Source organism: Podarcis pityusensis, assembly GCF_964106645.2.
Source record: "Podarcis pityusensis genome assembly, chromosome: 10".
In the NCBI taxonomy this organism is placed as follows: domain Eukaryota; kingdom Metazoa; phylum Chordata; class Lepidosauria; order Squamata; family Lacertidae; genus Podarcis; species Podarcis pityusensis.
The window spans coordinates 22,790,933-22,815,298 of NC_138035.1; the positions used below are offsets into that span (position 1 = coordinate 22,790,933).

Consider the following 24,366-nt stretch of genomic DNA (forward strand, 5'->3'; position numbering starts at 1 on the left):
AGAGAAGTATTTTAGTCTGCCCAACCACCATCGAGAATCACATCAACAATTCTTTTTGGATGAGAAGCACAGCCACAAGCTTCTTCTCAAACCGGAAAAGGAGATGAGATTACTCAGTTGCACATGGAAGTGTGTCCATGCGCACACATAGCACCACATTCTGGCAAAAGGTGAAATCATTTGTTTCCTAAATCTGAAGAACTGCATACATTTGCAGAAAAGCAACCCTGATTGGCAGCGCTGTTCGAGTAGGTGGTTTTCCACTTAGAGGAGCCTCTGTTATAAATCAGCTAGCTCTGTGATTTACGTTTTTGTATTCATTCCATGAGACAGTGCTTCATGGGTTGCTTTTGTTTTTGTTTTTTTACCCTAGACCAAAGTTCGTTTGTGAAACGAGGAATGCCAATCACCATCTAAATAAAGACTGTTAAGAATGTAAAAACTTCCTTCTTCCAGGAGAACTAGATAAGGCATTCTGGAGCAAAGTGGAAGGCCAAAGCAACTCACATGAGCGTTATGCTTTGCAAAGGCAGCAGGTTTTTTTGAGAGATATGAAATGCAAGGGGGCTGTACCGGAGAATTTCTGCCTGTCATACAATTGAAGACTTACCAGGGGCAGGTAACTCCCCCATGGTGCTAACAATAGATTCTTTAGCATCAGGACCAGCATAAATGCTATACTTATTGCTGCACTGATCCCAGTTCTCACTGAGGTGATGAGCCTGTTTGGGGCCTCTACCATTACAGACTTGGGATGGGTGGAAAAATAACTTGAACATGCCTACAAATGTAAAGCTTGCATGTCAGGGGAAAGAGTAGACTATTACAACTCTTCTACTGCAACATGCTGATTTTATTATCATTACTACATTTATATACTGCCATCTAACATGGATGCTTTAGCTGAGGTCCCTGCATTGTAGAGGGTTGGACTAGATGACCCTCACGGCCCCTTCGAACTCTACAGTTCTATGATCAATTAAGGTTGCATGCATTCCATACATTTAAAGCATAAGTCCTCAAAACATCCTAAGAGCTGTAGTTTACCATTTACCGATCTAATTCCCAGCACCCTTAAACTACAGTTCCCAATATATATTTTTTGAGGGGTGGGGTTGTTTTAAATGTGCAGTGTGCTTTAATCCACTGGGTAGTTTTACAGATGATTTTAATAATAAAAATGAATTTATCCTGGTCTGTGACCGTAATAAAGTTCATTCATTTTAATAATAAAAACTATAAATACAGATCAGCATCCCAAAAACTCTGCAAAGGCATATGCTGGGAAGAGCTCTCCATCAAACATGCTTGCCTCTAGTATTTGAAGTGGTACAGGCTACACGCAGGTTTACCACCACAGTGGGAATACAGCCACCACAACTGTCTCTGCCTGTGCCATGAGAGGAGAGTGGGAAGCAGGGCCCAGAGTTACAGATGTTTATTCTCTCACCAATACTGAAAATCACATGTTATATAATTAGCACAAACCTGAAACTGAAAAACACCCTTTATGTTGCTAATCAGGGTTGGCTCTCTCGCTCTCCCCCGCTCATTCCCAGCAGCATCAATTTTAATTCCATGCCTGCTTTTAGAACACCTGCCGCAACAATGCATCTTTAATATTTCATCTACAACTCAGGTGCTACTATGATACGTTGGCATGCTGCTCTATTTTCTAAACAACTTCCAAATTAGTTCTACAGTTGCAAAACGTCAAGTTGTCACGGAGTCAGACACTGGCAACCCCAGAAGCATTACGATATTAAGAACAATATTGATATGGAAAGGGGTGACACCCACAGTTTAGACAAACTTATCTGGCCTGAACTGAACACAGCATCATACTCTTACTGCACACTATCTATGTATAACTACCTAGAGGCAGATCCCATAGAGTTCTATGAGACTCACTCCCAGATAAGTAGGACTATCATACAGTGGTACCTCGGGTGAAGTACTTAATTCGTTCCAGAGCGCCGTACTTAACCTGAAACTGTTCTTAACGTGAAGCACCACTTTAGCTAATGGGGTCTCCTGCTGCCGCTGTGCCGCCGGAGCCCGATTTCTGTTCTCATCCTGAAGCAAAGTTCTTAACCTGAAGCACTATTTCTGGGTTAGCGGAGTCTGTAACCTGAAGCGTATGTAACCTGAAGCGTATGTAACCCGAGGTACCACTGTATTATGTACAGTACACATTCTCAGAGTATTCCCCCAAAACACATCAGCACCACAGTCCTGGATGAGGCCAATGGCTTAACTAACCCAACATCCTGCTCTCACAGTTGCCAACCAAAGGACTGTGGGAAGCATATCATATTCCTTAAAAAAAAACACCAAAATCAGACTCATGATTGTGGCAGTATAAAGGTTATTATCAGAGTTACAGCCATTCCTCTAGCAGGAATCTAGACCCAGGCCCAAAATAGGGTTCCTCCAAATCTGAAGGAATGGAGGCAGTGAACAACTAGCAGACAACTAACTCTGGTCACATTCATACCATACATTTAAAGCACATGGCTTCTCCCAGAGAATCCTGGGAACTGTAGTTTGTTGAGGGTGCTGGAAAGTGGTTGCTCTGTGGCAGGTTCCATGAGTCTCTGAGGAAAGCCGAGTGCTTTAAATGTATGGTGTTGGTGTGGCCTCCCTGTGTCTGAACAAAACACATTCCCAACCCCTCAAAATCGAGCGCAAGGGTCAAAACACGCATTCAGACTTCAGATGGAAAGTGAAGTTGTAAATGCATAAGCCAAGATTCCCAGCTTCACCCCTGCACCCCAAACTTTAAATGTAGAACTGCGCCCTGAAAATTCACACTTATGGTGGCATTCAACTAAGTTTTACTCAGTCAGTCCAAATATAAATCACTCCATGAAAGTGGCCACTTCCAGTAGTATCTAAAATATAGTTCCACAATATCCAGTTCATGCCATAGTACAATAATCAAGCCTCCACATTATGAAATGGTAAAAGGTCTTTTTACAGCCTGACTTATCTCAAGACAGCACAGAAATCAAGGACTCAAAATGTGTACGTATTTTCCTCAGTGCCTTCTTCCCAGACAGATATTTTCCTATTATTGCCATCCACCATTGGCCTTGCGCTTCTCTTTCAGCATTGTTGCTTTCAAGACTTCCTCTTTCCATATGAATCATTTCCTCCCTACTGTCAGCATCAGGGTTTTGAACACCAAATCCTTTTGCATTATTTCCACTGTATTTCCAGTGCTTTTGCCCCGATAAGAAATTTGTGCGTTGAATTCCTTTTTTTCTTTCCATTTCTTCTACATTACATCATGGACAAATACACACAGTTATAGAGGAGCCTTCCTCAACCGGTAACCAGTTCATTGCTATGGATTATGATGTTCTTTCAGATTAGGTAGTTAAGGGAATGGAACAGATTTCCCTTCTATGCTTTTTAGCACAACTAAAAAGAGCAAAGGTTTTACTAAGCTAGCCTGGGCAATCTTACACAGGAACAACCAAGACTAAAAAGTCACTAGAGCTGCAATCATGTATATAGACTAGCTAAGACAGGGGTCAGCAACCTAAGGCCCATAGGCCACATACGGCCCATGGGGGCCCATGGACCCCCGCTGCCCACTCTGTCAGCTCCCGTGCGCCACACTAAACCAGCGCGGAGCAGAGTGGGGACTGCCTTCCGCAGCGCTGGCCGGCTTCCCATTGGCTGCAGGAAGCTCCTGCAGCCAATGGGAAGCTGCGCACGCCTCCTCTGCGCCGGAAGGAATGCCTGAAATAGCGTTTGCACATCCATGCGCACACACACACTCCGGCCCACTGCGGCGTCTGTGGGACCGTGAACTGGCACAAGCCACAAAAACTTTGCCGACCCGAGCTAAGAGAATGCAAATTATCGCTGAATGGTAGGGTATAAATGTCGGTAGTAAAGGCTCCTTGGTACAGAAGGCTGCAATTACTGACGCTCCCTCCCAATAATCCCACATTCCCCTGTTCTCATCTCATCTCTCTGCTCCGGATGCCACTTGCTGAACTGCTTCAAATACGCCTGTTATGTCTTGCAAGGGAGTCCGCGACTTGACATTGGCTCTACTTCTCCAATGTTACAATGAACCTTGCAACCTTTGGACCGCATTGTTGATTACGGTCAAAGCCTTCAATACTGAATTGAGAAGTCCATGAGCGACTTCTGTAAAACTACACAGAGAAAACTACAGAGACTTCTGCAAAACTCAAAAGATGTTGCCAATGCATACTGGGCTTCCAAAATGGCACTTTATAGTTGCAGAAACATTTGATCGAGCATTTGAGTCTTTCTAGGGAGAGGCAACCCTTTCTGCTTACAGGAAGATATTTTAAATGGTTTTGGAGCTGTATCATTTCTCTCCCCAAGTTCTTCACAACAATACTGTACATAATCTCTCAAAAGACATGTTGATGGCATTTTACCATTGTACTGTTGAGAGTGTATTAACTTATGGTTTCTGTGTGTGGTTTGGGAACTGCAAGGTCAGGGGAAAAACAATGCTGTCCAGGGATGTAAAGACTGCAGAGAGAATAACTGGGTGCACTCTTCCCACCTTGGATCAAATCTATGCTTCCAGGTGCCATAAGAAAGCTGCAGAGATAGTGCAGGATATGATCTCTTTCAGCTTCTGCCTCCTGGAAGAAGGTACAGGGTTATAAAGACTAGGACTAGCCGCCTGAGAAACAGTTTTTATCCAAATGTGATTTTGGTTTTAAATGCAGTGTAAGGTAGTCTCTGTGGGAGTATATTGTATTTAATTATGGGGTATCAGAGTTTTTAGGGGGCTAACCAGGCTGGGATAGCTGGGGTAGCAGGCTTGTTGGTTTTTGAATGTCTGATGTAGATTTTTTTCAATTTCCTTGTTCTGTATGGGATAATGACAATAAAGATTATCATATCGTTTTCTAGCATTCACAATAGACACATGGCATAACACAAGGGAAGTCTGGGACAGCAAGCCAACACATGCAGCAATGACGGGGCAGTGTTTGCACGCACACACACCCCCCCCCAACAGAGTTTCCTTGCCTAGCCTTGCCTGGGATCTTTCTGCTCTCCCACTGAGCTAAGGCCTTTCTCTAGCAAGAGTGTTTCTTCTACCAAAGGCTTGTTTTTCTGCTGTGGATTTTTGCCTTCAGGGAGTTGTGAATGAGTAAAACTTTCCAGCTGCTGATGGAGAAAGTAAGCAGGGACGGCCAGAGTCTGGCATTCGCACACAATGGAATCTCACATCTGGAGCGCCAGCAGGCGCCAGGTTACTTGTGCTTGCTCACTCCGTGAAAGGGTCTTTTGTTACTTGTGGGGCACGACTTATGAATGCAGCGTTTTCTACATCTGGTAGTGGTGGTCTTTGTTTTTATACAGGAAGGGTCGGGGGGGTGTTTAAAGAGCATGTTTCGTTCTCCAGTTGTTTAACCAAGGAGGTTGGGTTCCACAAATCCCACCAAAGAAGAGAAGCAGAAGGAACATAGTCATAACACACATGTGTCTTTATCCCCGGATCTTCCATGCTATTTCCCTCCCCCCAACTTTTTTCAAATGGTGCAAGATGGAAATGAAATTTCACATTTCATACAGTTCTCAAAGAAAGCCTCCTTTTTGGGGGGGGGGGGAAATACTGATATACAGTGGCATCTCGGAAGTCAAACAGAATCCGTTCCGGAAGTCCATTCAACTTCCAAAACTTTTGGAAACCAAGACGCTGCTTCTGAATGACTGCAGGAAGCTCCTGCAGCCAATCGGAAGCTGCGTTGGACATTTAGGTTCCAAAGAACGTTCACAAACTGGAACACTCATTTCCGTGTTTGCGGCTTTCAGGAGCCAAAACAATCAAGTTGCAAGGTACGACTGTGTGTGTGTGTGTGTGTGTGTGTACGTGTGTACACACACACATACACACACACACACACACACACATATATATATATATATATATATATATATATATATATATATGATCAATCCCTAGCAATTTTATATTTGCCTTTTATCCAGCGTACTCTCTCTCTCTCTCTCTGCTTCAACATTTTCTTGCTTTCTTTTACCCCCACCAATACATGACAACAGACTTAGCTTTTCAATAAAAATATTATCCTGTTGTCTACCTACCTTAACTAGATTAGCATAAAATTTACCATTCCCATATGCTTAAAATCCAGTCATGTGATATCAAGATCCTTCCCCCTCCCCTTCAAATTACAACAAATTATACATGAGCATCAGTTTAAAAAGAAATAACCATTTCTCTGTCATCCAGTAAAGCTAAATCTTTCCCACAACCAAACATAACTGGTTGGTTTTCCACAACCAAACATAACGAATGGATCTGCTAAACTATGAAAACCAACCACCTCTTCTGAGCAAGTGCCACCAGTCCCTCCATGCAGAAAGTCTGCTTTCAAACTGCTGGGATTACAAACACAGCTGTAAGGGGAAACGGCAAGGCAGACACAACATGTGATAGAGAAAGGAAACTTTAGCTATTGGAAACTGGACAGAGAAACACAACCGATACAGGTAACCAGCTGAGTTGGATAGAATTAACCTCAAGATGAGAGAAGCAGATGTTCCTCAGAAAGATTGCCCCATTGCTCTAGGTTTGGTTTGGTTTGTAAGTGAAACAATATGTTCCTTCCAGGAACTGGAAGAATGAAACGCTCCCAGAGATTACAGATTGGCAGATACCCATGTCAGAATATCTACAATTAGCAAAACTGACGGGATCAGTTAGAGGAATATCGAAACAAAAAACAGCTAGAGAATGGATAATATTTAAGAATTATGTAAAACTTCATTGTACAAATAACTCCATATTAGCAGAAATTGAGTGATATTTGTAAAGAAAAAGATCAAAGGAATGTATACAAAGCAGAAAGAATTGATATGATACAATGTAAACCTGTGTAAAAAAGAATGTTATATGAAACAGTATAATGAGAAGGATGGGAGGGAATGTGCTGATGAGTACTTTTACTATGTAAATAACTTTGTCTTTTTTAAAAAAATTGATTTCTTTGTTTCTTATCTTTGTCACTTCTTTATTTCTTTTTCTTTATAAATTTTCTATTTTATATAATTTTCTGTTTTTTAACCTGTTGAGAGTACATAATGTTTGTACAGACATGCAAATCTTTTAATCAATAAAGAATTTATAGTTAAAAAAAAGAAAAGAAAAAAGAAAGAAACAATATGACCGCACCAATTTTCACTCTCTTCCCCAAGCCTTCTAAGAGCTCCTCAGTGGAAAATGGTTGTTTCCAGCACTGGATTTCATGCCCATAGGAGCACAAGAAGGTATCGGGCGCCAAGTCAGGTCATTGGCCCACTCAGCTCAGCACGGCCTACAGATTGAAAGTTTGGAGTCTTTCCCAAAATGCCCTAAATATGTTGGGGGCTGAAGCTGGGGACTTCTGCATGAAAAGAGGTTGCTCCACCACTGGGTGATGGGCCTTTAAAATTAAACAAAGCCATCATTTTAGTCATGGTATTAGACATCCTCAAGGCCTTTGACCACCTAGAAGAGGGCAGCATGCTGGCATTTCTGTCTGAAATGAAATTTGGTCACAAATTCAAAGAAAATCTTGAAACATACTCCGAAGCCCACATTAAAAAAAGACAACGTAAATTCATCCTCAGGGAGGATTTGACAGGGGAGTTTCCACTCTCTCACTTTCTGTTCCTCCTACCTTCAGAACCATTAGCCATACACCTCAAAACACCACCAAATTGGGAGTCCAGATTGAAAAACAATACTACATGATCAGACTGTCTGCTGATGGTTTCGTGGTTATGACCCACTGAGGAGAGCAACAGGGTTTTGAAGGACTTCTTGAAAAACCTGAATTCTGATAACAATACAGAGGTCAGCTGCAAGCAAGTCCCAGAGTTCTGGGGTTATTATTGATTGATTTATTACCTACCCTTGTTGTGAAACGGGGAGGAGAGATGATTAACAAAAATCCATCCTCCTGGCAAACTGGGAATAATATCCTCTGACTAATGTAATTTAGGACATTCCACACCTTTCCTCAGCAGAGTTTCTTTCTTTTTTTTCTTTTAGAAAAATAAGTGGCTCACATAAATGTAAACTAAGTTTCAATAATGAAGGCAACTGTAACAGAATGACATGATGAGAGAAACTAAATACAACAACATGAGGCAAGTCTGAGACAAGAAAACAAGAGGCATTTGGTCCCTCTTAGCCATGGGTAGGCAAACTAAGGCCCAAGGGCCAGATCTGGCCCAATCACCTTCTAAATCCGGCCCGTGGACGGTCCGGGAATCAGCATGTTTTTACATGAGTAGAATGTGTCCTTTTATTTAAAATGCATCTCTGGGTTATTTGTGGGGCCTGCCTGGTGCTTTTACATGAGTAGAATGTGTCCTTTTATTTAAAATGCATCTCTGGGTTATTTGTGGGGCCTGCCTGGTGTTTTTACATGAGTAGAACGTGTCCTTTTATTTAAAATGCATCTCTGGGTTATTTGTGGGGCAAAGGAATTTGTTCATTCCCCCCTCCCCCCCCAAAAAATAGTCCGGCCCCCACAATGTCTGAGGGACAGTGGACCGGCCCCCTGCTGGAAAAAGTTTGCTGACCCCTGCTCTTAACTGACATTCTTAATGGAACACATTGAAGGGAGGGGCCAGTTCCGGAGCAGAACACACAAGCCCCGCCCACCAGATACCAAACATTCAACTGATCAATTTTTTGTTGTTGTTTAGTCATTTAGTCGTGTCCGACTCTTTGTGACCCCATGGACCAGAGCACGCGAGGCACTCCTGTCTTCCACTGCCTCCCGCAGTTTGGTCAAACTCATGCTGGTAGCTTCGAGAACACTATCCAACCATCTCGTCCTCTGTCGTCCCCTTCTCCTTGTGCCCTCCATCTTTTACAGGGAGTCTTCTCTTCTCATGAGGTGGCCAAAGTATTGGAGCCTCAGCTTCACGATCTGTCCTTCCAGTGAGCACTCAGGGCTGATTTCCTTCAGAATGGATAAGTTTGATCTTCTTGCAGTCCATGGGACTCTCAAGAGTCTCCTCCAGCACCATAATTCAAAAGCATCAATTCTATGGCGATCAGCCTTCTTTATGGTCCAGCTCTCACTTCCATACATCACTACTGGGAAAACCATAGCTTTAACTATACGGACCTTTGTTGGCAAGGTGATGTCTCTGCTTTTTAAGATGCTGTCTAGGTTTGTCACTGCTTTTCTCCCAAGAAGCAGGCGTCTTTTAATTTCGTGACTGCTGTCACCATCTGCAGTGATCATGGACTGATCAAATTAAGCCCCAGTGTTTTCCTTACAACCTTAAGGTCCCCTAAAGGCAACCATATGTTGGGGGGTTATTGGGGGTTTTTTTTATTTTGATTATATATTTTGTGGTTTTATACCCTGTTAGTGCTGAATGTTGATCAATGAACACGGAAGGCCAAAGGCCACTACAACTTATTCCAATGTTGCTGCTTCTCCTCCTTTTGTTGTTATCAGAGGTGTGTCTGTGGCTAGTTAACACAAAAGAGGAATTACCAGAACTGGGGATTGCATCCAACAAAATTATCCAATTAGAGGAAGTAATCTATGCAGCAGGACTTCCTTTCCTTTTCCTCTCCCCCCATATCTGTTTGGGGTTTAGTTTAACTCTCTACAGCAGATAAGTAGAGGATGATATCCCATTTCAAGGGCAGAAGTCCTTGAGCTAATGCAATGACTTCATTCAAGAAGTCACCACATCAGTTTTAGTTCCGACTCTGGGAACCCCTGAAAAAGTCCTGTTTCCCTGGTAAAGTAAGGGATTGGATAGTGGGAACCACCCTGACTTTGGGTGCTGCATTAACCTACTTTCATTTGTGAGTCATTCCAGAGCAGATCGGAAAATGACAGCCACAGAGGTCACCCAGAAAATTCCCAGCAACAAAAGGGAACGTCTTCTGAAAACTGCCAATTGAATTAAGATTTATTAACAGATAAAGGCGGGTTAAACCACAGAGCCTAGGGCTTGCCGATCAGAAGGTCGGCAGTTCAAATCCCCATGACGGGGTAAGCTCCCATTGCTCGGTCCCTGCTCCTGCCAACCTAGCAGTTCAAAAGCATGCAGTGCAAGTAGATAAATAGGTACCGCTCCGGCGGAAGGTAAACAGCGTTTCCGTGCGCTGCTCTGGTTCGCCAGAAGCGGCTTAGTCATACTGGCCACATGACCCAGAAACTGTACACCGGCTCCCTCAGCCAGTAAAGCGAGATGAGCGCTGCAACCCTAGAGCTGTCCGTGACTGGACCTAACGGTCAGGGGTCCCTTTACCTTTTAAAGGCAATGAGTCAGCATCTGGGTTTGCCCTACACTGCTATGCAGGAGTACTTCTCTGTCGCCATGCTGGGATGGAACTGGGTGCTCATCCTGCCATAGACAGAGTCACACTCCCCCTGAGGGAACAGGTACATAGTCTGGGGTGTTCCTTGATCCATCTCTGTCTCTGGAGGCCTAGGTGGCATCAGAGGCAAGGAGTGCCTATTTCCAGCTGTTCCTGAATGAATGCTACCCATGAAGATGGTTTCAAAACTACAGCTGCTACAAGAGACACCCTCTTTGCAGTCCCACTGACAGGTATTCTGTGCTGTCAATGGACCCAAGAGAAGGCCTTCTCAGTGACTGCACCTCCCACTTTTAGATTCCCACACACTTTTTACCATTTCCCCACATCTTAGGGCTACTCTTCCTTTGCGCCAGTATTCTCCTCCCTGCATTTTAAGAAATGGTGACCAGCCTTTCTTGGTTTCAGTTCTGGCTAACACAAGCACATACCCTGTTCGATGTACAGTGGTACCTTGGTTTACAAACTTAATCCGTTCCGGAAGTCCGTTCTTAAACCAAAGCGTTCTTAAACCAAGGTGTGCTTTCCTATAGTAGCGGGGGACTCAATTTACAAATGGAACACACTCAACAGGAAGTGAAACATGTTCTTATTCTAAGACAAAGTTCACAAACCAAAACACCTACTTCCAGGTTTGCAGCATTCTTAATCCAAGTTGTTCATAAACTAAGCTGTTCTTAAACCAAGCTACCACCGTACTGGCACTACGAAGGATGCTACATGCAGTGCTTTAGGGAGCCTCCAGAGCCACACCCCTAGGATGAGCTGAGGAGGATAAAGGTTCGTTATCGCAAAAGCTGTATTTTTATATGTGGCACCAGGCCAATTGGCAGGCCACCTCTGCATTACAAAGATGTCTGCAAACGTGATGCGCGAAGGCTGGCAACATCAACCTGCCACAAGGGAACCCCTTGCAGATGACCGCAGTACCTGCAGACAGTCAAGTCATCAATCCATAGCAGTGACCAGAGGAGAAATGACCGCTGGGAGGAGCACAGAGAGAAGAAATGCCGTGGTGCATCTGCCCCAGCTGCAACCAAACACGTCTCTTCCATATTGGTCTCTACACCCACAGCAAGCACTGCAACCTTCCGACAGTTTGACTTCACCCCCCCCCCCAAAGGCACACAGTAGTTGTTTCTTATGTCCTGGACTTCAACCCTATTCACTCATTAGGTCTCCAAACGGAGAGGGACTAGGATCACCCCCTTGCATTCACAGCACACACAGGCAAGAAACACAGCTGTGCCCACCACCCTGACAACTTCTGTACTTCAGCAAAGTTGTGAATGGGAACTGGCTGAATGTGCATCTTCACAAAGGGCTCCAGATCACATGGAGGAGCCTATGGTCAGCCCCTGCCTCAAGCACACAGTGGTTGCAGGAAGAAACCAGTGCAGGGTCATCAGAACTGGGGCCAGCACCCCACTCATGTGTTAGCTCTTCATATGGAGAGGGAGAGTGGCAGAGCATTTCCCTTGCACGCAGAAGGTCCCTGGTGTGGTGTAGTGGCTAAGAGCGGTGGACTCGTAATCTGGTGAACCGGGTTCGGGTCTCCGCTCCTCCACATGCAGCTGCTGGGTGACCTTGGGCTAGTCACACTTCTTCGAAGTCTCTCAGCCCAACTCACCTCACAGACTGCTTTTTGTGGGGGAGGACGAGAAAGGAGAATGTTAGCCACTTTGAGACTCCTTCGGGTAGTGATAAAGCAGGATATCAAATCCAAACTCCTCCTCTTCTTCTTCCCCAGCATTTCCAGGTAGGGCTGAGAATGTCCCCTACCTGGAACCCTGGCAAGTTACTGCCAGTCAGACAATACTGAGATAGTCTGGTTATATAAATATTTGCAATAAATAAGGTGGCTAATTCGGAGATATCAAGAAAGACACGTTAATTTCCTGCAAAGCAATGTAGACGCATGCCTCATTCCCCTACGTTTGAACATGGAGTTTGTTGTTGTTTTTCAGTGTGCATATAAAAAAACCGAGCTGCGTGAAAAAAAGGGGACAAGGCCACAAACCAGATTCTCAACAGCAGCTTCAGAAAGACACAGAAGAACCACTCACTAGATAAGCTCTTCAGATAAACTTTACCTTATCGCAGGGCTGAACATTTTCATTAGGAAACAGGAAAGCAAAGTCAAAGCAAGTGGGTGTTTAGACTTCACTGCTCTTTCCAAGTAATTTACCTGAAGAGAGATAAGAGAAGCTCAAAGTTTCCCCAGCTCATCCCCAAGAATGATCTCAACTCTGAACTTTAGGTGGAAAAAAGCAGCAAGGAAAGCCATGTGGCCTGCTGGAATCTGAACCATGGACTCCTTGCCATCCTCATCCCAATTACGTACACTCCTTTGACTAAAATACAGAGTTTGTTTTCCTCCCACTGTTTTCTCCAAGTAGTTCAGAGTGATGCATATAATCCTCTTCCTTTTTTGTTATTACACCAACCCTGAAAGGTAGGTCAGGTCGAGAGAGGTTTATGTGTGGGTCCCAAGATTACTATGCAACCATCGTGTACACCTAATAATAATAATCTTATTATTTGTGCCCTGCCTACCTGTCTGGGTTGCCCCAGCCACTCTGAGCAGCTTCCAACACATGTTTACTTGTGGGATAGCCTTACTGCATAAATGCCCAGCCAACCACTTCAATCAACTGCAGTTGGAGGAAATTGCATCTATTAGTGTGGCAGCACCCACACTTCGGAACTCCCTGCCTATTGACACTAGGCAAACGTCTAAAATTCAAGAAGTATTTTATGTTCCCCTATTTGTCACTCCAGCTTAAACCTTTGCTCCTTTGACACAAAAATTGTTTGATATACAAATACCAGAAACAAACATGGATGCAACACAGCAATCCAAAGATAAACCAAAAAAGGTTGGGGAGAGAAATACTGTATTGGCCATGTGCCAAAGAATAAGGAGCTAAAATAACTCACCCTTGTACCATCTTAAATTGTATACTCCTTTCTTATGGTGCAACTGGACAAATTGGCAGGAGATTCACAACCTAACCTTTCCGGTCTCATTCCATTTGTAAAGTTAAAAGCAGCCACAGGGTGTGGGTAAAATAGACAAGAGGCCTGCCTAGTCTTGCCTTTCTTCTCATGCAACAGGTGAACTGGCTGTCTCTTTAGTTATCTATTTTCTTAAAACAGGTTTTTGTACAAGTGGATCTTCTATATGGCAAAAAAAGCAAAAACTGGAGGGCTTATATTAACTTACATATTTAATTTTAAGATTTGTGTACTGGTGGTCATTGTATCTGCAATATAAACTGATGGTGGTCTACTGTTATTGTTTGTATATTATTATTTTGGCTTGTTTTCCTTCTCTTATTTAATTTTATCTTTTTTTCTCATTTCCTCATTAAATCTGCATTAAAAAAAATATTTTAAAAATGTATAAATGGAAAGATTATCACAGTCAAGCTATATTGGCTACTTTGCTAAATTCCCCCTCAGTTCTCCTCCAACATTACACCTCTTTTTAAAAGAAATATATATATATATCTCCTATAAACTGCAAAACAGCAGGTTTGCTTGAGAAGAGGGCAGATAAAAACCACAACAGGAGGAAGAGGTTGACTCAAATGCTCAGGTAAGCTGTTGACATTTCCAAGTTCCTGGTTAGAGTAACCTGCCTTTTAAATTTGCCTGCAAGCAATGAAGCAACAGACATTTCCATCCCTGCCAATATGTTGACATTGGTTGACCAACTAAGTGGTCCATCAAAGGATCAACATTGTAAAAGATAACAGGGTTGAAAGACAAGCTGCTCCTTTATTTCTTTTGCATAATCACAATTTTTTAAAAAGGAGGAGTGAGTATTCTATCGAACTTGCCAGTCGATAGGGTGTTCGGGAAGTCCCATTGAAGTCAATGGGGATTACTTCTAAGTAGACATGCACAGGATTGCAATGTTCAGTTCTTGTCATTGCAACTAGCTTTGTTCCACTGGCGTCCATGAGGCACAGCAGTGACTAATTTTATCTGGACTCAGGCCAGGGTCTTTGGAAATGGCTGAAGCAGCTGTGCTTCATACCAGGTGTTTCATACTGCTTCCATCCCTATCCGAAGTTTGATTCGGAAACCAGAGTCAAGCAGCAGAGGCCCGATTTGTGGTTATCTGTCGATGCTGCCCCTCACTTTCTTTCTTCACTTTTGATTCACCTGTCAAGAGGAATTAGAAGACTGGCTCTATTCAGAGCAACTTGCAAAGGCTCTTCAGATTACCTTTCCAGGGGCTCACAAATATGTGCAGCTGCGGAGAAAACAAGGTGTCTATTCACCAAGGAGAAATGCTGGATTCTCTGGCACTTGAGAATCAGCTAAAGACAGAGTTTTAAAGTATTTCACATGAGCCAATTGCCAGAGTTGTGGTGCATATGCAATGTTCAGACCCCAGACACAGGAACCCAGATTGGTTTGTTGCAATACAGTGGTACCTCTGGTTGCGAACGGGATCCGTTCCAGAGACCCGTTTGCAACTTGAAAGGAACACAACCAATGTCTGCGCACGCGCGAGCGGCGAAACCCGGAAGTAACCCTTTCCGGTACTTCCAGGTCGCCACGGGACGCAACCTGAAAATGCTCAACCTGAAGCAAATGTAACATGAGGTATGACTGTAATAGCAACCAAGAGCTCTTCCAACTCTGCAATTCTATGATTTTATTATGATCTAGTTGATATTCCTGCATTGCAGGGGGTTGGGCTAAATGACCCTCATAGTTCCTTCCAAATCTACAATTCTACAACGGCGTTTCCGTGCGCTCTGGCTGAGCGCCGCACCCCATAGTCAAATTTGACTGGACTTAACTGTCCAGGGATCTTTACCAACAATTCTAATATTCTATTATTATTATTCCTGAAACAGCAGTTTCAGTGGCCAAAATGAAGTTGATAGTGGGAAATAAGGTGAAGCTAAGATTCAGGGTCTTGTTTGGATTTTGTTGGTTTAAAAAAACAACAATTTTAGTTTTTGTTTGTGACATTTAAAAGTGTTAACAATCTACCCTAGCACCTCAGGATATGACAAAATTGCTAGCAGGCTAGCTGTGTGGGTCATGGATGATAAAACTATTTAGCAGGAGTTAAACAAAAAAACAACCAACATTTGTGGGTTTGCATTCCAACATTTGAAAGTCTAATGAAAATGTGGAGGGGAATTCCAGTGGATTAATATTATGCTGGAAGGCAACACCTCCCCAACCAGTTCTTCAGTAAAACAGAGTTTAGTAGAATTTCCTGCTGCTAATGCCCTTGCCAACTCGCAAGCTGAAGACCCCACAGAACATGCCCCTGCCTCCAAGTCGTTCCACAAAAATAACATTATGCAAGGTAAAAGAAGAAGCTTCGAGTGACAGAGGAAGAGAATAATATCTGACAGTTTTATGTTTTATAATTATATTAATTGCAAGGAATTGCAATACAGAAGACAACGATACCACTAGAAACGAGCAAAACTGGAATCTGACAATGAATTTTAATTCATCTCGCTGTTGTGGTTTATTCTTTGGCGAGGAGAATCCTATGCAAATCAGAGCAATTCATACAGGAAAAATTTCTGATGCGCTAGAGCCTGGTGTAGCCAACATGGTGCGCTCCAGATGCTGAACTCCAGTTCCCATCATTCCTGATATCTGGCCATGCTGGCTGGGGCTGATGGGAGTTGGAGTCCATCTAGAGGTGGTGCACTGGGTACAGAGCTGGGAAATTTTTCCACCTCATATCTCAGATACGGCTGAAAACAATTACCAGCTTCCATGTATTTCAAGAAAAGTGGAAAGAGGGTGGGGGGACACCAAGTAGTTTATCAGGGCTAGCAAAATGTGTCTGATCTCTGGGTTAGGAAGTCAGAAGCCGACTCAGACTGTTGGTATATACCGTATTTTTCGCTCTATAACACGCACCCGACCATAACACACACATAGTTTTTAGAGGAGGAAAATCCGTAGGAATGCCACCCGTAGGCATTCCCTCTATAACACACACAGACATTTCCCCTTACTTTTTAGGAGGAAAAAAGTGAGTGTTATGGTGCAAAAAATACGGTAAATTCTAAAAACCGCAATAGATTTTTGTTTTCATTTCAAGAACCCCACAATGATCTACACTGCACAGCAGAGCTCTCCAGCTATTCAGGCAGAAGTGTTTCCCATAATCTGCTCCTTCTAATTACGGCAGGTTTGCTATACGTCTGGAATTTCAAGGTTGGAAGTGGCATCCGGGGGGAATTTTCATCCTGGATCTTCGGCAACATAAAATTGCAGTCTCCATCCCCACCCCCACCCCAAGCTCAACCACTTTGGGAATTTTCTATTTTTAAAAAAGCTACAACATTTGTTTGTGTCCGGATTTTCCCTAAATTAGGGTATCAATTATGATGATGATGATAATTTATTATTTATACCCTGCCCATCTGGCTGGGTTTCCCCAGCCACTCTGGGCGGTTCCCAACAGAATATTAAAAACACGAGAAAACATCAGCCAAACAAAAACAAAACAAAAACAAAACAAAAACTTCCCTAAAGAGGGCTGCCTTCAGATGTCTTCTAAACGTCAGATACAGTGGTACCACAGGTTACAGACGCTTCAGGTTACAGACTCCGTGAACCCAGAAATAGTACCTCGGGTTAAGAACTTTGCCTCAGGATGAGAACAGAAATTGCGCAGCAGCGGAGCGGTGGCAGTGGGAGGCCCCATTAGCTAAAGTGGTACCTCAGGTTAAGAACAGTTTCAGGTTAAGAACAGACCTCCAGAACAAATTAAGTTCTTAACCCGAGGTACCACTGTAGTTGTTTATTTCCTTGATATCTGATGGGAGGGCGTTCACAGGGCAGGCACCACTACCGAAAAGGCCCTCTGCCTGGTTTCCTGCAACCTCACTTCCCGCAGTGAGGGAACCACCAGAAGGCCCTCGGTGCTGGACCTCAGTGTCCAGGCCGAACGATGGGGGTGGAGATGCTCCTTCAGGTATACTGGGCTGAGGCCATTTAGGGCTTTAAAGATCAGCACCAACACTTTAAATTGTGCTCAAAAACGTACTGATTGAATATTTGAAGCTATACAAGCAAAGCAGGTTTTCCACCAATGATGCAAATGCATCATTACTTCACTTGGGGAAACCCCTGCCATTTTGATAGGCAAGGTGTGTGCACCGGGAGAGCTTCCCTCTTAGAAAGACCACAAAGAAGTATCCTCAGGAATGAGATGCTGTATTTCTGCCAGGAGGGCAGAATGAGACATGCAGGGGAGGGAAAACAATGTCAAGAATGGTGGCGTGCAGGCTTTGCATCCTCTGCAATGTTGCCCTGAAGGCTGGTATTTAAATCCCTTTCAACAGAAGTGAATGTGGGGAGAAAGTAAAGGGATAGCATGGGATGCGTACTAAACATACCCTGGACATGTGAGCTTCATTCCCTTCCCAACTTCTCTCCAGAGTATCTCAAATCATAGCCAGTTTACCCCACAGAACTCAATGGGAACCGCTGGGAACCAAGACAGCCCTTTATCTGCATAGTCTCATCCTGGGCCCCATTCTAGGTCACACTAGCACAAGGTGCCCCAACATCAGTGCTGGATTTACGTATAAGCTAAACAAGCTATAGCTTAGGGCCCCACTCTCTTGTGGGCCCCCAAAAAAGTTTAAATGGGGAAAATCTGGATGTACGTTGCCAAAATATAAGGTAAAAAAACAAATAAAATAAAACCTACATACAACAACAGTGTTTTGTGTTGTGTAGCCTCCTATGATGCAAGCAATGGGCCCCACCTGCTCGCCTGCTTCCTAAAATATCACTGGTTTGCTCATTTCTAGATATAGGGTGCCTACATTCTGCATGGACTGGTTGCATGGCATTATGTGCAAATGGCTTTAGATACCTATTAGGTCTGTAAATTACCACATAGCATATATTCAACACAAAAAACAGCGACAATTTGTTGTTGACAAAGGACAGCTGGACATATAAAGGGCCCCATTACCTTTAGTAGCTTAGGGCCTCATCAAACTTAAATCCAGCCCTCCTAGTTGTTATTGGCTTCCCAATATCCACCAGCCCCAGCAGGTGGGCCATGGTACAAGATGATGGAAGCTGCAGTCCAACAACATCTGGAGAGCATCACCATGGCTACCCTCAGCACAGAGGTGAATATGGCTCCATCACTGTACCTCTTTCAGGAAATGCTAAAGAATCAACTCTTTACACACCTCAGATGTATGTTTTCAGGACCCACCATATTCCTGTAACTGTAAGATCGTTAATTCTGGATTTTAAACGGTAACCAGGGAAGGATGGGTAACAAATTTAATTACTTACTTACTAATTAATTAATTAATTAATAATAAACCCTGCGCTAGCACCTGGCAAATATACCTGCCATGGGTGCACTGAAAGAACGACCTTGTGATAAAGCCCAGCTGAAATTAATTTCCATATATCCATTACAGATCACACATTGAGCTAGCCACACTTCTAAAACGTTCAGTCTAGGACAGCAGAGACTGGCATGCTGAGCTCCAAGAATTAATGCCATAAGCAGAGAAAGTGGCTGAACTTAATTGCCTCTTGACTGCTGAGCTGCACTGAGGCTATCACATCTAGAACCCCTTATTAGGTACTTTGGTTTAATTGCAATGGGGAGTGCCCATGTCATTGCCAAGTGTTGCCAGGAACGCTACCGTGTGAAGAGTGCAACCAGACTCTGCAGTCCCAAATCAACCACACGGGGTGCGTTCCTAGTACCCTATGAATGGCAAGTGTACCATCTGATGCCAAAAACTAAGATGAAGCACCATCTTCTGTTGAAATACCTAGGCTCGATACAAGGGTATGCTTGCTTTGGGTCAGCAAGGATCTTTTCACCAGCAGAAATAAAGTGTAAACAATCAGGGCCAGGGAAACTTAGCCTCCTCTAATATTTTGGATACCACTCACCCCAGGATATTGAGAGGTGGGGTGTTGTGTGCCAGAGAGCTAGGGAAATTCTCTTTGTGAAATGCAGAGAGACTTGTTGCTCTCTCAGACACCACACTAGTCTGGATGGATAGGACATTTGCCATGTGGAAATGCATTAGTATATGTGAATATGAACTGCGCGTGCAGCCAGTGCCAACTTGGAGTCTGTTTTTAAAACGTTATGTCCTCACAGTGGGTGGAAGCACTTTTCCCTCTGATTTTTCAAAAAGTTGGTTCTCTTCCTGAGGAGGAAAAATCATTCTGCACATTTCAAAATGCTTTCTCCTCAGATGTGTTTTCCTTCTAAAAAAGAAAAAACTCAACTTTTTACAGTGGGGAGGAACTTTGCACATGCTCCAAGTCATTCTTGCCTTAAGTGCCAAGTGTTCTCAAAATAAAAGTGAGATGGTAAAAGAAAAAGATACACACACCACCAACTTTGCTTGCTCAAACAGATCTCCTTTTTCTCCAGCAGTCTGGGAATAAAGTTGTACGTGCAGAGACTGAGTTTGGATAAAGTCGGTGCACACTTTCCAGCAAGAGGAAAACCTCCAACATCTGGCACAAAGCACTGATTATCTCTTATTTGCTTTCATGGCTACCACTGCAGAACCACCATAAATATTCTTTGGAGACGTGGGCATTTACTTCCTTTCAGCAAACTAAAAGCAGGCAGGGCAGAGGGAACACAAGAAACCAGGTCTGCAAAAGTTTCAGAGCTTGGAATGCTGCCCAAAGAATGAGACCGTTATTGCAGTTCTCAGAAAGACTGCTATTTTCTTGCTGACAGCTCTTAATAGGAACCTCTTAATGTGCAGAAACAGGAAAGAGTCCAATCAAAAGTTTCGTAACAAGCACTTCTGAAGAAATAGGAATCCCCACGCTTAAACCACACACACATATATATGCTGGTCCAAACAGGCCTTGTGGGCAGTAATTAGATTTGCATCAAGAAACACAGATAACCTTTCAAAGTACAGGTATTTCCTCCTTGCACCAGCAGCTCCTAATCCCCCCCCCCCCGCTGAAATTCCAAACTCCAGGCTCTCCACTATTTTTTAAAAAACCATAAAGCTGTTTTGAGAACTCTTCACTGGCCCTACAGCAGACAGCACCTGGCACTTATTCTAACAGCCATGAGCAGACAGAGCAGAATGCCCTTTTTGAAAACAGAGGGAGGAAAACTTAAGTCATGAAAGGGGAGGTGGAGAGACAAAGTGCAAGAGATGCCAATTCCAGATGAGCTCAACATAACTTTTTTCCAAGAAAAAAGAGACTCCTCCTACATAATGAAAGCCCAGGAAGGGGTTGCTAATAGCAGGATGACTTTCTGAAGCCAGATGTGCACCAGCCAGAACTTTTTCTTCCACCCACAAAGAGTAAACCCCACCTCGAAGTTACTTTTTAAAAAACCACACACTGTGCCTATTTTCTTACAGGGTGGATAACTGCATCAGCAAGCCAACAGAATAAAGTTCCATTGTGCCGCCCCATTTTCCCATGCCTTCCACCACTACCACCGTCCCAGTGTTTGACCGTGTTCTCACCGTGCTGTAGAGCAGGGCATCAGAGTCCACCGGTTCCGACAACTCGCTCAGCTTTCGGTCCCAGTGCAACAGGTTCTGCTCCCCGCTTTCCAGCCCATCCATGGCCATTTCGGACCTCAGCAATACCAAGAGCGGGAGTGGGGAGAGAAATATGCACTCTTGGAGCACCTCGGAACGATCACAGAAAACAAATTTGTGCCATAAGGCTGAAAAAAACAACGCCGCCCCTGCCTCTGTGCGCCTTACTCCTTTAGAAAAGGAATAAAATAGAAGCTATATAATAATATAACTGAAAATGTCAGACACTCGCCAATCTATAACTAGCAAAAAATAAATAAATGCAACAGCCAGCTAGTTTTACAACCATATGTCCTAGATCTCGGGCGCGCATCTGCTTTCAAGCAAGACCTCCGTTTCCCAACTGGCAGAGACCTTCCCCAGAGCTCCTGAAACCCCAAACTGCCACCAGCTGCTGCCTTCCCTCCAGCCCCCACCAGATTCTTGGCTCCGCCCCCCGCTCTGGCCAATCAGCGACGGCAAGCTCGGGGACTTCGAAGGCGAGCGCCCAATCAGAATCCAGAAGCCGATTCCCTGGCTCTTCCACCCTCCTAATTCCATAGCCGCTTCCTACACTTCCCCAGCTGTGGAATGTGGGCGGGGAAGTCCCGATTACGTCACGCAGGGAAAAGGCCTCTCCACCATCCCCCCGCCTCCCTCGACCCTCTCTGTCCCTGACCAATAGCCTTCCGCCCTGGATGTTCCAGCCGCTCCGAGGGACCGGCAACGTTCGGAAAGTGGCGCGCGCCGCAGCCAATGACCTAGCGACAAGACAACAGCTTTGGGAAAAGCCCCGCCTACTTTTGGAGGAGCAAAATAAAAATAAAGCCTTGAAAGTAGACCCGGGGGAAATTAACCTCTTAACACTGGAGAGGGGAGGGAGGGAACAGGAAATGGGCTATGATTCTTCCTTGCAGCTCAATGTCCGGGACCAAGTTGCCACTGAGTTTCTCTGGAACCGGATTGATTGCTTTATAGGGAACTGGGAGCAAAGTTCTCTTTTCTTGAGAAAGCAAACATCAGAACAGAGCTGAAAAGAAAAGGTGTGGGAGGGGAAGCCGGATCCAAAACGGGGGCGAGGGATGAATATATGGGCACATCAAAAGGAACATTTGGGGAGTTGAGAAACTCAGGACAAGCCGAAGTTAGGTTAGGAGATGTAAAAAGTGACTGATAAGAATTTGGAAAGTGAGTTAAGTAGTCGAGGCTCCCTTGGACTCACAGGACTCTGAGCAACCATGCCCATTCTTCCTCCCCCTGCTAAAGATAAATCCCCCCACAGACTCATAGATCTGTAAGCAATGCCAGATTTACATATAAGTTAAACAAGCTATAGCTTGGGGCCCCGCTCTCATGGCCCCCCAAAAAATTAAAGGGAAAAAATTGGATGTACATTTCCAAAATATAAGATAAAAACAAATAAAACCTACAATGATAAAATACATATTTTGTTATGTGCAAATGGCTTTAGATACCTATTAGGTCCATAAATTACCATATAGCATATATTTAACACACAAAAAAGGGACAATTTGTTGTTGACAAAGGACAGCTGGACATATAAAGGGCCCCATTACCTTCAGTAATTTAGGGCCTCATCAAACCTAAATCCAGCCCTGTCTGTAAGGATAGCCCTGCTAGATCAGGTAGTGATCTAGTCCTGCGTCCTGTTCTCACAGTGGCCAAGCAGGCATCCATAGAAAGCCCACAAGCAGGGCCCATACTAGAACTCATAGCAATTTGTTTCACTTTTGTAGCTCATTAACCGTGTTTTCAGGACATAGAACCTTCCTCCTCCTAGCATGGTATATCCCCTTCTTCCACCCACACACAGCCAGATAAATATGATGTGGTTTGCTGAAAACAACAAAGGGGGGTGGGAACCATGACATGGACTCACAAAAGTGAGGGACTTGTTAAATAAACATACAAGGGACACATGTCAGGAAGCCAGCTGTATCAAACCACAGTTTCCCAGCATGTAATGGGGCCAGCCCTGCTGTTCGTCTCAGTGGGGCAGCTTCCTCAGGCATCACGAAAGAGCAGCAAATTGACTTCCGGGGTGGCGCCACCGGCAATGGCGGACTCCCTCTGAACTGGAGGGACTAGCTCCGCGGAAAACGGGTCTTCTCCGCTACGGCGAAGCGGGGACCCACTTAAAAATCACAGGCGGATGAAGCCTGTGACCATGGGACTCGGCGGGCACCTTTAGCGCCCCCCCAACCCGCTAAGGAACCCACTAACGGGCTCCGAAGTGAAGAGGGGGAAGTGGCGCGGTGCTGTGAGTCAACTGCTATTTCCGTGGAGCGAAGCCGCATAGCTGTTGCCGGAGAGCGCTGCCTTTTTCCTGGGACAATTTGGACTTTAAAATAAGCACCCGTGAGTACTTAGACTTTGAACAATTGGACATCAAATAAGGACTTGCGAGTAGGAAAGAATCGGACTTTAAAAATTTACTTGAATTTGGTACGGAACGGGAAGGTCTAAACAGGAAGTCATCCTTCCGTTCTTTTGTAAACAGAATAAAGCAAAGGCAATTTAAACTAGAGCTCAGAAAATCGCTTTTAAAAGATTGGATTTCACCATTTAAAATTGTGGAACCCCCCTTCGACAGCAGGAGAAGGGGGGGAACTTTTTGGACTGTTTAAAGTGACTTTAAAGTGAAGTAACTTTCCTCCGTCCTGATCCTGGAACGGGCTGTCAGGACTGACGTGTGAAGTTCATTAACCAAAGACAAGTGTTTTTGACAGATGGCTAAAAGAAGAGAAACCTAGTGATTCCACTGTTCCCTTTCGCATTTTAAAGGATTATATATGGACAAAGTATCTTAAAAAAGGAAACTTTGTTGCAAGAATAAATAGAAGTCTTCCCCCTAGGGGGAGTCTGTGAAATTGTAACTGTGAAACTGTAACTAACTCCAGGGAGTCGACAGCTGTTACAGATTACAACTGTGGGAACAAGTATCTGACCTTGTAGGACAATGTATTCAGAAGCCTTGTTGTATGCTCTCTATAAAACAAACGATCTACTGGAACAATTACACGAGAAGGTGAATTGGATGGCGACTTCGACTAGAAATTTTGAACAGGCAGTGGGAAACTTTGAACAGACAGTGGGAAAATATGTGGAGCCCACTCAGGATTTAAATCAGAAGTGTGTCTTGACAGAACAGGAGTTTTTGACATTAAATCAGGAGTGTGTTTTGACAGAACAGGCCCAACAGGAATATGATTTTTTGGATTTGACAAATGAACTGGGAAAAAGCCATATCTGGAAAGGAAAAGTTCGGCTTGGTTTGGAAATGGGGGGCTGGATTGACCCCCCTATGCTGGGATGTTTGGACTTTTCAAATATGGCAATGGGCTGTGAGATGTTTGGAACTGTGGGGGCTCTCAATTTTGGAGGGCCTTTGAAACATGTTTTTAAATA

The 24,366-nt window shown here is 44.1% G+C and overlaps 1 protein-coding gene across 4 annotated transcripts in view; it reads right to left on the reverse strand.

Moving 5' to 3' along the window:
- The window catches only part of CREB3L2 (cAMP responsive element binding protein 3 like 2), a 275,941-nt gene extending 254,576 nt beyond the window's left edge, over positions 1 to 21,365 (reverse strand). For 3 of the 4 annotated variants that reach the window (XR_013991331.1, XR_013991332.1, XM_081024044.1), the window contains exon 1: positions 20,881 to 21,365. Coding sequence is in view for 2 of the 4 variants with exons in the window: in XM_081024044.1 (XP_080880170.1) it covers positions 20,881 to 20,988 (108 nt within the window). In the remaining 2 variants the exon portion in view is untranslated. The remainder of the gene's footprint in view (positions 1 to 20,880) is intronic. The other variant, XM_081024045.1, reaches the window with a different exon arrangement.
- Between the last annotated feature and the right edge of the window lie 3,001 nt (positions 21,366 to 24,366).